Source organism: Anopheles merus, chromosome 2L, assembly GCF_017562075.2.
Source record: "Anopheles merus strain MAF chromosome 2L, AmerM5.1, whole genome shotgun sequence".
Classification (NCBI taxonomy): domain Eukaryota; kingdom Metazoa; phylum Arthropoda; class Insecta; order Diptera; family Culicidae; genus Anopheles; species Anopheles merus.
The window spans coordinates 38,830,665-38,847,971 of NC_054083.1; the positions used below are offsets into that span (position 1 = coordinate 38,830,665).

A 17,307-nucleotide genomic window follows, 5' to 3' on the forward strand; every position below is an offset into this window, starting at 1 on the left:
CATTGGTAGACGCGTCCAACTCCATTTCGCTGCCCTCGGTTCATCGGTGGAATCTTCCATTTGTTTCCATTTGTACGGCTGCGCGTAGTACACGACTATGGCAGATGACGTTCCAACGCGTGTGTTTCAACCCTGCCCATGATTAACGGTGTAGGGTCCGCCCGCAAGACCGACAGAACCGAAAACCATCAAACCACCGCTGGGACAGACGGGGATGATAGGATCAACAGCTCGCTTCGGCCGCCGTCTGCGTTTTGCTCTGGGCCGTTGGCATGCAGACGAGACAGCAGCGCAGCGCACGGTGTAAAACACGCGGAAGAACAGAAAGGTGCAAGAGTTTTGGAGCCATTCCAACTCCAACATAGCGATGCTGGGTGTGTGTGTGTGTGTCTGTGCGCACGCAAGTGTTTGTTTCGTTATGTGCCAGCTTCGCAATCAGCATATCAGTTGTTAGTGTTGCACAGCTAAACTCCAAACCACTTCCCGTGAAAGTATGCTAAGATGGACGCGTACGAGCGGGATGTGTGTTGTGTGTAACTAAACGCCGCCCATGTTTTCTCACCATAAAAGTAGCTGTGTGTGTGTGTGTCTTGGAGTGCTTTTTTTCGTGTTCGTTATTACCCTTATTGGACCTTTTTTTCCTCGAACCCCCTTGCCGAGCGATAGACGCTACTTTAAGCCGGCGATTGACCTTCAAGACCTTCGCCATTGCCATTCGCGATGAGTTGAGGGAATTTTATTTCCCGTATTTCCCGCAGCCTCTCTGTCTCTGCACCCAAACCCCGCTTGGCCCCGCCCTATCGGAACACAAAGTGCCCGTTTCATTAATCAATCATTAGCGTTGAATCGTCGTTTTCCGATGGGCGTAGTGTGTGTATGAAAGGTTTTTTTGTTGCTTCTTCATTTTTTTGGCTCACATGTAGGAAGCGGGCAAAAAAGATGAACCGATCGAGCTGGCGTATTTGCAAAAATTTGCTACCATAGACTCCATCCCGCTGCGGGCGTGCGAGCGCGTGTGGGATGAATATTGGCGAAAATGGCAATTTTGCAACGACCGGGCAACGAGTTTGTTTGTGGCTCTGGCTCTCTGTTACGTAAGCGTTCACATTTCGCCAATTTCTAATGCAAAATTGTGAATTCAATGTGCTTCGTTTTGCTGCTTGCTGTGTCTTTGTGCCACCTTTGGAGCCATCAGCAGAGAAGAGCTTTGCTCACAATTTGCTTCAGGTTAAAAAGTTCCCTTACTGTCCCTTTTCGCTCGCAGGTAAAAGCAAAAGTAACGCCCTTTCACACCCTCGCGCGCTCCTCGTACCGTCTGCCGTGGGCTGATTGGAAACATACATTTCGTCTTTCTTTCTCCCCTCTTGTGTAATGCTACCTTCTCCACCTCGCTGTGGCCTCGAGCAGTATCTTTTCTTTCACTTGTCACAGTGCGATGCGTCTCCACGCGCTATGTGACATGATTTTTAATGCATTTAACGCGCGCGCGCTCGCGCCGCTGACCGCAATGAACGGCATGCCAAGCGGCCGGGCCAGCGCTGCAAAACCGACCGGCCAGAGTTGCCCATGGTGCCATTCAACTTTGGAAGCCCTAAGCGGCCCAGGAAACGCTCTTCAATCTATACAACCCCTGTCGCTGGGGGAGCGTTTTGTAACAACGAAACAACAGAGAGCTTGAGCAGCACACTGGAGTAAGAAGGCGACCACCGCCACCAACACTGATGGGCTGGTATGATACGATCAAGTGGAAGAAACATCGCTTTGTCTAACGTTAATTGAATGAAAAATTCGCATTGCCTGTGGACGAACGTTTTCAACTTTGCACATATTCTCCTATTTTGGCGCGAATTGTAAAGCCCAATCCAGCCCAATAAAACAATAAATGTGTCGCGCTCCCCCTTATTCCCAAGGCACGATGATGGCCACACCATCACGGCGGTTTGCCGCCGCTGCAAGGCTATTTATTCCTTCGCCTAGACCCCCGATTCGAACGATTCCGATCGGAGCTGCAGTCCTGTTTCTGCGAGTCTGGTAAGATTTATTTTTATTGCACCACCGGATGTGTGCATTTTTATTGTACTTTCCACATTACCATAGGCCAGAGCCTATAGGCTGGCCAGTCTCCTTGGCTGCCAAGGCGGATGTGGGACGGTTGGTGCGGTTAGTTTGATTTCTTTTTGCTCAGACATCACAGGCAACCCACAGGAGACGACAAACGTCTGGCATTGGTTTCTTGCAATGGTAATATTTTATGCAGAAACCAAATGCTTAAATTATTATTAGTGTGTTTATGTGTGTGTTGTCTGCTTAACTTTCTGCAGTCATTGTGATTTTGCCGCATCGCTCGTTTCAACTTTGTTTCGACGCTGCCGGGCGAGATGAAGCTTTGCGTGATTCCTGTGCAAATTCTCACGCATTCCGGAAACGCTTGTCGCTTGTAAATTCACTCATTTTCCACATTTAAGCCTGGGGTTTTGGGTTCGCCTGTTCGGCTGCCCTTTTCCGCAAAGAAAGCATTGGGCAGGTAATTGGGAACAATTTAGCTCCACGTTGTTCAACGCATGTTGTACACAACCGTTAGCTGATGAATCGATACAATAGCACTCAGCCTTTCCTTTGCGCTGGCGATGATCTGTGTTTTAATGTGTAACGCAACTGCAAGGGGCTTAAATAGAGTCAGCGAGAGTGTGCGTGCCGCTTCCCATACTCTCCCCCATTGGTGGGCCCCATTAAAAGGGGTAGCAGAGGTTGTCTATCAACGTGATCGCGCGCCTCGCTAACTGTCCGGCGATTAGCGATGGAATGCATCGTGCAGTGTGAATTGATCGCTTCGCAGGTGTATGTGTGTGTGTGTGCTGTGCTCATCCCTGTACCAACGTGACCCTTTGGATAAAACAAAGCAGGGAAAAAGCGAAACCCCACCCTACCCTGAGGAGTTGTGAACGCATCCCGCGCAACCGGGAAGATGCAACGCTAGCGCTAATGTTCCCCCCCGGGCAGAGGCATCGGTGTTAGGGACTGCAATCAAAACGATATTTTTATTTGCCTATTAGTTGGTGCGCATTGCCCGCCATTAATGGCATCAGTGGCAAACCGCTTCGTTGGTGGCTGGTGGCAGCTGGCGCAAGTGGTTCGGTGTGGCCCGTGCCATATCGTTCGTGACCACCCGTGGGATACCATTGCCGATGTTCGTGACTAATCGTAAGGGAACGTGCAACACACCTTTACTGTTGGAAGATAGAGAAGGTACATGGGGGGTGGGGGGGGGGTTGCAAATGACGGATGTTTCGGTTGAGATTTAGCTGCAATTAGGAAGGCACACGCTTTAAGGAATATGCGTCAATTGCAATATTGAGTGAAAATTTCTCAATTAATGCAAATATCATCCAGAGTCGTTCGAAGTCTGAGTCGTCCGAAGTTGGAGTCGTCCGAAGTCTGAGTCGTTCGAAGCCTGAGTCGTCCGGAGTCATCAAGAGTCAGTCAGAGTCATTAGGAGTCATCTGGAGTCATCTGGAGTCATCCGTAGTCATCCTGAGTCGTCCGGAGTCGTCCAACTCATATCGCTAATTGCAGACGACTCCGGCTTTGCACTACTCCGCCCGACTTCAAACAACTCCAACTTTGGACGACTCCGGAAGACTCTGACTTCGGACGACCCAGGATGACTCTGATTCCAGGTGGAACTAGTGGTACTGAAAGTTGGAGTTGGACGACTACGGACGACTCCGGATGACTCCTTATGACTCCTGATGACTCTTGATGATTGCTGATGACTCCTGATGACTCCTGATGTCACCGAATATCTCCGAATGTCTCCAAATGACTTCGGATGACTCCGGGTGACTCCGGATGACTCCGGATGACTCCGGATGACTCCGGATGACTCCGGATGACTCCCGATGACTCCGGATGACTCAAGCCGACTCCCGACGACTACGGAAGACTATGACTTCGGACGACTTAAGATGTCTCTGATTCCAGGCGGAATAAGATTTTGCCGTAGTCGAACTTGAACTAATAATAGCTGGAGTCGAGGGTCCGGACCAGAGAGCACACTACTAATATACATGGCACTAGCGCATTGTGGTAGTGATTGCATTATAGTTTCTCAAAAATATCGAGCATCAAATAAACCTCAACGCAAAACGCTACTAACCTTTCTAACATTCACGCGATCTGAGTGTTATTCTAAACCTCCAATTGAATAGAACCCCTTTTCACACCCTACCGTTTTTCCATTTGAAATGGGAATCAATCCACTCAATCCGTCCAGTTGAGAGGGTGAGGGATCGTATTGTAAGTAAATTACGCTGATTGCAGAAACATCTCACCGTTCGTGTAACGGCTGCATCAAAAGGAACGGTGGGGTAGCGCCTCAAACACTCCAGCGTACTTACAAACACGCTTACAGCGCTCCCCTTCCATCATGCGTGCGTCGTTTTACTGCGGACTGGCTGGCGCATGAGTTGCGTGTGTAATATTTTGTGACTTGGTACAATTTTCCCCATGTTTTAGTTTTCTTTTTTCGATTGTCACATCGTTTTTTTTCGATATTGCATCGCAGCGAATACTCTCTGACTAATTAGTAAACTACGCGGTCAGTTGCCTTCGTCACAGTACGTTTGAATTTTAATTCCATTGCAACATGTATGTGTGTGTGTGTGTGTGTGTGTGTGTGTGTGTTGATGTCTTTGAACTCTTTGGAAACTCCAATGAACGGAAGGGTTGCAAAGGTACCAGGGAAAGGTGTACTGACGGTGCAACCGAAATAAATCGTAGCACCCGCAAAGCAGCATAAAAAGTGCATCCAACTCCCGAGCAGCAATTTGCAATTTGGTTCGCAATTAAGCTTCCGGTGTTGTCGATTCGCTTCCTTTCACTGTCCGTCCCGTGACGCTGTCTCGCTTGTACAGAGGTTTACGTTTGAACAACCACCACGTTACGTGAATGGTGGGAGCTTCTGAGCAGTGTGTTTAGGCTGTTGCTTTTGAAAATAAAAAAGGGTTTCAATTCGGGAGCCTTTACTTCGCTGTGCAGATTTCTAATTTCTATTGCCTACACTAGCATGTAGGAATATTTAAACGCTAATACATCATACTGCTTAATGCAGAATTAAATTGCAGTAAATATAGTTTGTCATCCTTCTAATTTTCCCATGAACTCACTAACGATGTATTGATTTGCCCTATCTTCAATGCAATACTGCTGAATGCATTACTGGGGCGCTCTTTAACGCGAGCGCTTGCTAAATCGATCTTTAATCACATTCAGCTGTGAAATGCCAATCCAAACAGAGAACGCAACGCTCAATCAACGAGCACTCTACGCAACGCAACGCAGAAGCTCTAACGAGTACTCTAAGTGTGTGGTGTAAAGAAAGGGAAAATGGTTAAATTGTCGGTGCAAAAGGGTGTTGCTTTCCGATCGAAGACAGTTCGCTGTGTCCGCTTTTCCTCGCTTTGGTTGGTGGTGGTCGATTTATGCTCTCATTTGTGGGCACACGACACACGGGCCCGCAGCATACAATGTTGCCAATCTCGATGGGTTGAGCAAATTTCACCTAGTTCGCTGCTTGGTGCACAACACTTGGCGGAGGTGGTTGATCGCGCAACAGCTTGAGCTTGCGGAATTGTTCCAGATTGTCGCCCTTTCAACGAGGATAGTTTGCTTCAGTTTTTTTTTTTGCGAACTGGCTGCATAAAGCTTGTTAGTAGCCGCACAACGGATTCTCGTAAGCGCGAGCGCAGTTCTGCAGTGTGCTGCGTGACATTTAACGCAGCCTGGCTGCAAATCGAACTCCTCTGCAGCAACGAGCGGGAAAGGGAAGGGGATGGCATTTGCCAATGCGTCTCATTATCGCATTGCACACCCTGGCCGCGCTGTGCCCTTTATTTACCTTTACCAGCGTCGAGCACAGTGAAATCAATTAGCATAAATCTATTGGATGTTAGAATTTTCTCTTTTCACTCCACAAACCACTCCCGTTTTCTTTGTGTGTTTGTGTGTGCGCGTGTGTGTGTGTAGGCTGGTTTGTTGAAGTGAGTTTCCTGTGACGGTGTTTGTGCAAAGTGGTTTCACCCGTTTTACGTCAAACAGAGGGTTTGGCCCTCTGCGAGATGTTGTGGATTGTGCTTTGTGTTGATCTTGCCCCGCCAGACCGAAGCAACAGCTTCAACACGATCGTTGACGATCGAGTCGGCTGGTGGTTGCCTTTTCAGTGCTTCAGGTTCAGGGAGCGAGCGACCGCCGATAGAAAGTTCGCAGCAACGCGCGGCTGAATGCCGATCCGCTGCTGCTGCTGCCGGGTCGTGTTTCGCGCGATTATCCTTGAGCTAACCAAACGATCGTGATCGTGATCGCGGGCTGTGTGGTTGTTTGTGTACCGTTTTCCATCGGTATTGGTGCGGCGGTTCAATCGAGGAAGTGAGTGGTGTAGCGCTTGCATGGAAACAGCTGATTTTTAAACCCCCACCGAGGGTATAGCGTGGTTAGAGCAGAACAGCGCTCCTCAAACAGTAGAACTACATTTGCTGTGGCATTTTTGCTTTGCTCGCGAGGGGTTTGGTTTGGAAAGGAAGGCACAAAACAGACACGGTGGAATGGAGTTTCATAATTTGCAAAACAAAAGTGTGTGCCTATAGGAAGAAGCAGCAGTTGGGGTTCTGGTGTACCGCTCTCTCATACTCTGGTGACGATTTTTGGGTCGCTTGGGAGCTGTTTTATGACTTTTTTCATAAAAGCGTTTACGGACCATTAAGTTATTACCGGTGGGCACCACTACGGAGCTGTTGCCTCGTAGTGGAAGTATGTGAGTGTGCGATTTGGATTTCAAGGTTAAATGCCGTCTCAGTGGAAACCGTATGGGCAGCTCAAGCTCTTGGCCCAAAGGTTTGCAAGGAGAACTTCGACAGGCAGCAGCAGCAGCAGCGACAGCAACCGTTCCTTTTTTGTTGTTATTTTGTCGTTTGCGTTGTTGCTGCGTTTGCACGTACGTGGTTCCGTTGATAAGCGGCTGCTGCTCTGGTGCTTCGCGCATCGAAGCATTCGCTGGGTTGAATAATATCTTACCATTAAGGGAACGTCTTGTGTCACATTGTGAAATAATAATGCGGCTCTGGGCAGGAGCGTGGGTGCTGTAATAATACGTCTGCAGCAAGAATAAATTATGAAGAGTATTTTATATTTTCAATTTGTTATTTACATTACATCTCATTCCATCGAGCAAATGTGTATTATTTCTTTTTCACTTTGCTCTAAACAACTTCCATAGCTTCAAGCTTGAGCTCTGATTTCTTACGTCGCATCACTTAAAGGCGCGTGCGGCAGCTCCGTATCAGACTTGAAGCAGAACAAAAAAAAAAGCGCAAACACACCTCCTCCAATAATCGTTTGACTTAATGTGCACCCTAACACCACTCCCCAGGCTGCATACGATTATCATTCCGGTAGCAAATAGTAGATGGCGGACAAGGCAGGAAGAGAGGGAAGGCAGGATAGGGGAAAAAATGTCACAGCAAAACGAGAACCACTTCTCCGTGGCAGCCACAAGCACACACAGCGCCCGTCCCGTGCGTACACATAGAGACAAGTTTTTTTTTTTGGTGTGCCCCTGTTATGAGTCAACCCTTTGGAGCTCTGCGCCGTCAGATGCCGGTAGAGTTGGCTGCCAGCAACAAATTAATCCTAACCACCAGCAGGAGGAGAAGGAGTAGGGGACTGGCTTTAACGTTCTGGGGGAAGCCAGAGTTGTCTCCGTTTCGACGCACCGCTCGACGCCGATCTTATGCAAATCAGTGTGTAATCTTGATTTTCCACACCACGCTCTCCTGCAGCCTTCCCGCGTTCGCTCGTGCAGCTCATCAGAACTATTTGTTGGCTCTTATGCTAATGTTTATTGCTAGCGACGTGCGAGATTCACGCCATTCGTCAACGGTGACAGCGCGCGCCGATTTCCCTTTTGGCATGCCTTTGACTTGGTGCTGGTGCGTTTTAAAATGTCTACGATTGGATGCGCACAGCAGCGGTATTTTGCACACAGAACAAGTTTAATTTATGATTCTTGCATGTAGATATGGTGCACAATGCTTGAAATGCATTATTACTGTACCGTTTATGTACGTTGAAATGCAAACCAATACTGTAAATGAAACAATATAGAAACGATTGCGGATAAGCTTTTGCGTTTGCAAAAAGAGTAAAAATATGCACTCAAACTGTGCATTCACTGGGCACAAACTATGCAACCATTCCAAAGCATATAGATCGCACACGAAAGTGACAAAAGTTGTTGGTGTTTGTGGGCTGAGCACGGTGATTCTATTATTCACACACATTTTCGCACAATTCCGCAGCGGACGGGACGGTTTGCGCGCAATTTATGGGGCGAAAAAGTTTGCCAACTAAACACTGGCCTGGCCTGGCCATCCACCGACACCCCCCTAGCGGCAAGGTTTTGCGCGTGCTGCTTGCTCACCCCCGGCATATTGGCGTTTTGGGTTTGGGCGAAGGGTTTGGTTCTTCCAATTCTGTCGCGTGGAGCTCTGATTGAAGTGCTGTGTACGGGCGCGCGTGTGTGTGTGTTGGATGGAGTTGGAGTCCCTCTTACCACCCCTGTATGAAACTGTTTCAAGGTCACTGTGAATCGATTGTATATCGAAGGCACAGAGGGGCAATCTCTCAGTTCGAGCGCGGTTTACTCTCGAGCTCAACACACTCTCTAGCGTGCGCGTCGTCGTCTGCACACACAACCCTTGATTTTCTGCGCCCCATTACGCTTATGATGGACCGCGGTAGTGTGTAGTGTGGATAGACTCCGTCGTGCTTCTGTGAGCGTCACATTTCGATTTCACCAACAGTTTTTGGTGGTGGAGCGTTGGGGGCGTAGAGGAGGTAATGCAGCTCAGTGAATGGTGTTGGGGGTGCGTGCCTAACGAGCCGTAGTTCATGATCGAGGCTTTAGTTGGCACGGTGATCGAGGCCTAGACTTAGCGGAAAGTGATGAAAACGAGTCTTTGGTTTTTTTCACAACCACTCATCACGACGGCAGCACTTAGAATACATGTGTATGCAAGAAGGTTGTTTTTTTATGTTAGGGCTTCATTTTTACTTGTCTGAAGATAGTCTGAGGGAATTAATAGGTTCAAGACCTTATTCGTCAATTAAAAAAAAATTAATTGGAGGAAAAAGGGCATCTACTGAAGACATAACATAATTTTTGTTATAAGAAATCAAACCAAATTCATTTGAAACTCAAAAGATCAAAAACCGAACTCATTTGCTGTCTGTTGCTATTAGAATTTTTCTTTTATTTAGTATGTCGCCTCTTGGAGGTATTTAACACTTACTGTGCTAACAATAGATTAAAAGTCCCCAGGTATTTCAATATTTTTGTTTGTTTAATGGTAGTGATAATGAACAATTAGAACCTTTAACAGCGTGGATTTTTTCCATCAGACATGTTTGTTCTTGACGTACTTGTCAAACAGCACCAAATTCAGAATTTGTCAATAGATTTTTATGTAACATTAATTAAACCGTTTGCATCATTGCTCTAAATAACAAAAATTAGAATAAAAAAAACGAGTTAAGAACTATCTTCTCAACACTTCGCATGAGTATGCCAACTAGGCGGTCTAGCATGGTACCGACGCGTGGAAATTACGTGGGTGACGCGTTGAAATTAAGGAAAATTTCAACCTTTTACGATATTTTTTAGAGCAAATCTCCAACAAAACAGCAGCAGCATTTAGGGACAAAACAAATCAGAATCGCAAATCATACATCTTACGCTACACTTTATACACGCCTGTCTATGCAACCTGCTTGGAGTGCACCTTGCGACACGCCTAAAACGCCCCCAGAGCTCCCAAGACGCCAGCAGTTTCGTGGCCACAATCTTTTTTTCGGTTGTGTGTTGTTGCATCGGTAGCGGGTACGAGGGGGTTCGTCGCTTGCCGTTAGTCGTTGCTGCCGCCACCCATAAAGTAATCCACCATGACAGAGCGCCGACCAGATCGACTTTGAAGAAGGGGCTTTAAGGTGGAGATGGGGCGGAGGGAGGGCTTCACCCGGTGTGGCACACGCTCACCGTGAAAAACTTTTCGGACCTCCTTTTTCGCCCACCGGTAGATGACCGGCCGAAGGTTTTTCCACGCCATCTTAAATTGGCTAACCTCGCGGCGAGTGCACACGCGTGCGCACGATCGAGTGTGTATGTGTGTGTACGTACGTGTGTGTGATGCAGCGATCGCGGCTTCTAATCCGTTTCGCTCATCGTATTGAACTTAGCGGCGTTAGGCTGAACGTCGAGCGGAAAGAGAGGGTGCACAAGGGTGTTTGGGCAACCGTTTGGTGTGTTTTTGTGGCGAATATTTTTTTGTACATCTCGTCGCCGTCAGGTGTGTATATGTTGTAAATATGCAACAAAATTATTGACAACTAACTCTACTGAAAAACACGAAAGCAGCATTTTCCCTCCTCTGTGCGCTTGTGCGTGGACCACATTGACTTTTAGTTTCAAACCATTTGTAGACCGCTCTCGAGCGGTGCGGGCAGTGTTTACTTTTCACGCTCCGGTGCACCCCCGCATAGTGAAGGGCGGGGAGGAGTTGCTTTTCTTCTTTAGTTTAGCTTTATTTCACCGTCGATCCATGGCCGAACGCGCGTACATGCTTCGCCCGACGGCGGCCACCACCAGCCGTCGGATTGCATCGCCGTATAATAATGCTGGCTGGGAGACAGGAAGAGGCAGCCGAAATGGCCGAGCGCGCTGTTGTTGTGTAGCATTGCAATGCCAAATCGGGGTACCTGCGCAGGGTTAATAACGGTAGCCAGGGCGTGAGTGATGGGCCGCCGCACGGGTGGTGGGAGCTGCTTTAGTAGATCTCATTGCCGGAATACTAAGTACGCAGCACCACTGGCAGGCTTGAAGGGGTTTCACCTGATCACGCGGTAAGCACGTTTCGTGTATGTGTATGTGTGAGTGTGCGTTCGGTTTCCCTTGCAGCGGGTCGTGGTTTTGGGAAGGCACTGCACGCCACCAATTATATCGCACCGATAGGCAAATAATGGCATCGCCTCGAATTGGATGTGCATCAGGTCGGTGCACAAATCATCGACCGATAATAGCGCCGTCCTAGTTGTGCGGAGGCGGAGTGGGGCGAGGCGTTGCGGTTGGCATTATTTCATAAATTATCTGTCGTTACTTAATTTGTGGCTTCATTCTTCTTTTCGGCTGCGTAATATTCTTCTTTGACTGAAATCAGCATTGTTTGGGATATTTTATTTGAGATTATAGTGATTTTGAGATCTAGGTCACTCTTTGCACACTATTTTTGTACTTTTCTATTGGTGTTATACAAAATCGTAAAATTTCAAAACAAATTTGCCATCTATCATATAGAATAGACAATAATCCTATGGATCAATCTCTGGGTTACACAGCGGAGGGGATACAACCTCCATTTTCAGTGTTCCTTAGTACTTTTTTAAGGATGTCGTTGCAGTAGTTTTTTAAAAAGTGAACTAACGGGGTTCGTCGCTTGTTGACACGATCCCAAATTTTCCTTTCGGACAAATTTCAAATTCAAGCGATGGGAAATTATTTGCTAATCTTTTTGAAATGTGTCCAATAGGGCACATTTGCAATAGTAAAGCAGAGATCCCTGCAATAACGCACTTTTTGTTACATCAGCTACCTTGTTTAGCGTTTTTTGTCTATTATTCAATAAGAGTGACCTTGCCGTATTAAATATTGAGTGGACCTGATGTCAAGAAGTAAACTTTATGGTTACATCAAACGGATTAGCACAATTGAGTGAAATAGATGCAAAATGCATCCCCTTCCCGGTTGAAACAAAGCGATGAATTCGCCATGTTTGGGCAATAAACACGATAATCGCGGGCAGTCGTTGCTGAATTTCAAACACTCGACAAGCGTTGGTGGACTATCATAAATGGCGCCATGGCGCGCACACACCCTCCCATCGGGGTAGGAGACACGATTAAACCCACCTGCCCACAGCACCGCCCAAGATGGTGTCTCGCAATTAGTCATGTTAGATAAGTTTTGGCAATTTCAGCAGCAGTTTGAACCTTCCGCGCGGATGAATGAATTTGAAGTCTCCTCCACCACATGGCGTGCTCCTACTGCATACCAAACTAGCTGCTCCCCCGTCGGATCTATATTTAGATTTACAGCCAGCTCACTCCACACACACACTCGTCCCGTGTTAATGCACATAAAAGCGCGAAGTAGGTTGAGTAGTGTTCGATCGTAATACATTGCACAAATAATGCCGCAAACGAAGGCGCGTACAGCGACTTAAGGATCTAGTCTCCCAACTGATCGAGGTTCGAAAGTAGGTCTGCGCCGCGGTAACACGTACACACGCTAATGCTCCCACCGCGTCGGGGATGGGGTCGACGATCGAAGCATTACGACATCGTAACTAATCATTTTAATGCTCCCGCAATTTCACAAATTGCGTCGTGTGTACCCACAGAACCCACAGTAACATCGTCCATCGCTCTGTGGCCTCTACGAACGTGCAGAACGTGATAGTGTGATAGCAAGTGTTTTTTTTTTTTGGTGCAACGACGACGACAAAGCAACGAACCCTGTTTTTCTCTCTCATACACGTGCAAAGTACAATCGAAAAGCAGTGATACGAATCCTGTAACCATCTTGCCATTAGCTCGTAGTTCCTGCAAGGAATTGCTACGTTTTGTTCCTAGTGTGTGTTTGTATGTGTCCTGTTTGTGAGTGTGTGCTAGTGCTCCCTTATTATATTGGTCGTGTGGGCGCAGTGCATTAAAACATAATTTAAAAAAGCATCTTACAAAGGGAAAGAAAGAGGACCGCGTGAATTCACCAACCGCCAATATCAGTGCCCACCCAACCATAATTCCATTCGATCGATCCGCAACGATTGTGACCCATTCAAATGTGACTGATTCGTTGTGCCACGCTGTGGAAGTGATCAAAGTGTGTAATTTCACCCTCGGAGTTCAGTGCCTTAGTAGCAACAGAGCAGTTGCAGTACAGTGTAGCGAGTAAGTGAGTGAGCGCAGTACACCAGGCGCGTTGTGTGCGGGGCCGCGCCCCGAAATCGAACTCTATTTCATATTTTAGCGCGGATCCTTCTCGCCGTCAGCCGCCATGTCCGCGGTACCGGTCGTCTGGTGCTCGGACCCGAACTCGTCGGAAAAGAAGCAACCGTTCGCGCTGCAGGGCATCCAGCTGCAGGGCAACATCACCGAGAAGCATGTGCTCGCGATGAAGGAGCTGATCAATGCGGCGTCGGAGGGCCGGCTGCTGCTGCCGACCGACGGTGCCATCGTCCTGCTCGACTGCGGCCTCTCCATCGGCAGCATGGTGATCGAGGGTAAGGCAGGGAAGGAGGTGGCTGCCGCTGCAGCCGCTGGCAACAACAGCACAGCAAATGGCGAGCTGCTACTACCAGCGGCCGGCAATCATAAATCAATTCTGCCCTATCGGCCTGCTGCCAATAATTGTGAACAACCGTCGCCGGTCGACGGGGTGGAAGGAGGAGACTGTAATAATCATAATAGTAGCAGTAGCGACAGCAGCGATGAGTCTGATAGAATAGCAGCAGCAGCAACAGCAGCGGCTGGTAGTGATAGGAGGCGGCGGCTCGAGGCGGCCGAGAAGCTGCGCGTCATGCTCGAACAGCAGCTGGACGGCCGGGGGGACATTGATCCGGATCGGGCGAATGCAACGGTACCTCGACAGCAGGACGAGGATGAGGTGCAGCATAGGCGAACCAGTGGAGGAGGCGTAGAAGAAGCGACAGACGCTCGAGACGATCGTTTAGGTGCTGGTGAGCAGCAGGAGATGATTGATTTTCCAATCGACGACGCTGCTAACCCCGCGGACGGTGAAGAGCGGCAGCAGGAGCACCGTGATGGCGAACGACAGCAGGGAGCTTTGGAGCGAAGCGGAGGTTCGTCGCTTGGTGCCGAACCGCTCGGGCCCGAGCTGTTGTACGAATTTCTGTGCTGTGCCAAATGCATGAACGACCCAACGTCCAGCTGCTCCAACCTGCCCAGCCAGCGCACGCGCAGCCTAACCGCACTGAACAACAGCTCCAAGCTGCTGTCGCGCGTACTGAACGGGCGGGCGAAGGCGCGCCTCTACTGCGACCCAGTGTACAGCATCTCCAACCTGTACTTTAAGCGCTTCATCAATTACAAAATCACCAAAAGCCGTCGCCCGGTCATACGCAAAAGCTCCAGCCGAAGTGATCGATCCGGTGGTGGCGGTGGTGTTGTTGGTGCGGGAGACACTACGCCAGCAGGTATTACCACTGTCCCGGATGGCGGTGGCGGTGGTAATAGTGGTGGCAGCAAGAAGAAACACTTCGCCGAAGGTTCGCCAGTGTACGCGACGGTCAACAAGAAGCTGAAGCTAAAGTCGCGCCTGGACGCGCTGCGGCGCAGCGGCCATATGGTGGAGGGACGGCGCATGCGCACCAGCAAACCGCGCGACAGGCAGCAGCAGCTGGTGGTGGAGGAGGAAGTCGGCGCCAATCCGGCAGTGCCGGAAATTTTCATCTCCGGCGCGTCCGGTTCGCCGCTCAAGCACCCGCCGCTCGGCAGCACGAGCAGGAAGACAAGCTTCGACTCGACCTGCACCGTCAGCTCGATGGATTCGGGCTTCATCGATCAGCAGCAGCGGCAGCAGCTGAAGCAGCAGCTACAGCAACAGCAACAGCAGCAAAGCGCGGTGGAGGAACGCCAACCGAAGGGTGGTGCCAGCAGTGAGCAGGAGGAAGACGATGGAAACGATCGGTTGAACGATCTGTCGCAGGTGCAGATCAAAGAGTGTCTGGTGACGCAGTCGCGCAATCGGCGCAAGTCGTACGAAGAGTTCAAGTCGCTGTTCCGGCAGGAGACGGCGGTGGCGGCGGCGGCAGCAGCAGCACCGGCCAGTGACGCTGTTGGGCACGCTGGACGGGCCAGCAACACGGCCGGCCTGCCGCTGCCGAGCGTGGACGAGAAGGAGAGCGTGAAGGCGCGCCGCAAGTCATACGAGGAGTTCAAGGCGTTAGTCAAAATTTGTGATACTAGCTTTAGCAGTTTGAAGACGACGGCCGAGGAGGAGCCGGACCGGGAGTCAAGGGAGCAGCAGGAGGAGGAGCAGGATGCGCGGGCGCAACGAGCGGCAACGCTGCCCGCATCGGCCGCCAGCACCATAACGGGCGCCTCGGCAGTCGGCAACTTGTTTAAGATGAAGCGCAAAAACTCGCGACGCCTCAGCCTGAAGAAGCCGCCGACGGCGAGCGGTGGCGGTACGCCCGCAGCAGACATTCAGCGGTCGGCGTCGGGCCGGGAGCTGGTGAAGGGGAGCACCATTTACGATATTCTGCGCAGCGATCGGAAGTCATCGGCAGGGACGGCGGCAAGTCCGCTGATCAAGGATTTGGGCCAGCTGGCGCTCACGCGGCGGACGGCCGATGAGATCTACCGCAAGAACTACAAGATCTACGACAAGCTGATCTCGTACGGCAGCAAGGCGTACAAGCGGTACGACAAGTACATGACGTACGGCACGATCTACGAGATACTGCACCGCAAGTCGGACGCGGCCGAGGACGTTTTTCTGCGCAAGCGCGCACTGTCGGAGAAGTACGCGAAGCGGAAGGTCGGCGGTACGGCCACGCACTACGGCTCGGTGAAGCTGGGCACGATCTACGACATACTGCAGGGCAAGCACCAGCAGCAGCTGCCAATAGGGACGAGCGCGAGGAAGAAGTCTGCGCCCGCCGGTACGGACGATGCTCCGCCGCCGCCAACGCTGTCCACGATCTACGACATCATCCACTCGAAGAAGGCGGCCGATCCGGCGGCCTCGCCGAAGGATAAGGCCGGCAAGAATCGGTTCCTGGTGAAGAAGATCACCGAGGAGGAGCTGCACCTGAGCAATGAGAACGATCGCAACGAGCTGAATCTAGCGCCGATCGGTACAGCAACCCCTGCCAAGGGGAGTTCCCTGGAAGGAGCTGCTGCCCAAAAGACTGGTGACGATACGGCACCACCGTCACCCGACTACACGACACCGAAATCCGTTGGGCAAGCGAGAAAGCCAACGCGAACGCGCCGCTTCTCGAACATTCTCTCCTACAGCTCGTCGCACTCGCCGTCGCCGAAGGTTTCCTGCCCAACGGTTAGCCTCACAGCGCCGGCCGAAGAGCCCCGGCTGGACAGTGCCCGGCTGAAGCAGATAGCGGCCAGCGATGAGGACCTGTACAAGAGCGCCACGGCGAAGCTGCGGGCCGCCCAGCAGCAGGTCCAGCGCCATCAGCTGTCGGTCGATGAGCTGTACGCGCGCATCGGAAAGATGCGCAAATCGGCCACCGTCGCGTTGGCGCTCTGTACGAAGATCGACGAAGTTGTTGGCGAAACGGGTGAAGCAGGAGCGATGGTGGAGGTTGGTGCAGTGAAGGTGCTGGAACCGCTGCAACCGACCCGGCCGCAGCAGCAGCAGCACCATCTGCTGGATGTGCCCGGTCGGCGGCAGTTAGCTTCGGCGGCGGATGTCGTTCAGCCCGGGACGATCTTTAAATCGAACTCGCTGGACATGCTTGCGCCGAAGAAGCTGTCGCGTACGGCGCGCTGGAGCAAGCACGTGCACGATGCGGCCAGCGGGCTCAGTGGGCCGATCCGCAAGCTGTCCCCACTGATCATGCCGATGCGCAAGGGCGAGCAGAAGAAGAGCACGAGGCGGCTGTCCGAGTTTACGCGCGGCGAATTTCTCAACGAGAAACCGTAAGTAGAGCGCTTTGGGGGGTGAATGGTTTATATTGTATGCTTTTGATCTTTATGAAGAGTGTTCTAAAATTATGGAAATGGAGGAAAATGGTTTTAAAAAGTTTTGAATACATTTTATTATGAAATGGAGGCGCATGGTCGTTGTTATCAAAATTAATTAACTATTATTTGTTTTCCCAACAAAAGGTTCTGTAATATGTTTTAGTGTAATACGTGTCACTGTTTTTTCTGTTTCTTTAAATTCATTTCAAATTGAAAATTAAATCACACAGAAACTCTCATGGTTCGCTTTTCACCCTGCTCAACATTCATTTCCGCCCAATCCGAAGAATAAATTAGCTCCGGATGGTCAATTTATGCTTCATTTTTGGGGCTATTTTAAGCACTGCTAAACCGATCACATAAATAATCGGCCTCCGGCCGGCAGGACTCTGACCTTTGCCGGTGCAACATTTTTGCAAAAAAAAGCATCCAAATTTTGCAGTACGATCAGCATCACCATCTTCGCTCGGGGCT

General features: G+C 50.1%; 1 protein-coding gene across 9 annotated transcripts in view; it reads left to right on the forward strand.

Moving 5' to 3' along the window:
* The window catches only part of LOC121592147 (tyrosine-protein kinase Src42A), an 89,360-nt gene that overhangs the window by 35,947 nt on the left and 36,106 nt on the right, over window positions 1-17,307 (forward strand). For 3 of the 9 annotated variants that reach the window (XM_041913509.1, XM_041913511.1, XM_041913512.1), the window contains exon 2: window positions 12,504-16,788. The exons of the other annotated variants lie outside the window; for them this stretch is intronic. In XM_041913509.1, coding sequence (XP_041769443.1) covers window positions 13,160-16,788 — 3,629 coding nt within the window. In that variant the 5' untranslated portion in view covers window positions 12,504-13,159. The remainder of the gene's footprint in view (window positions 1-12,503; window positions 16,789-17,307) is intronic. 9 annotated transcript variants of the gene reach the window in all.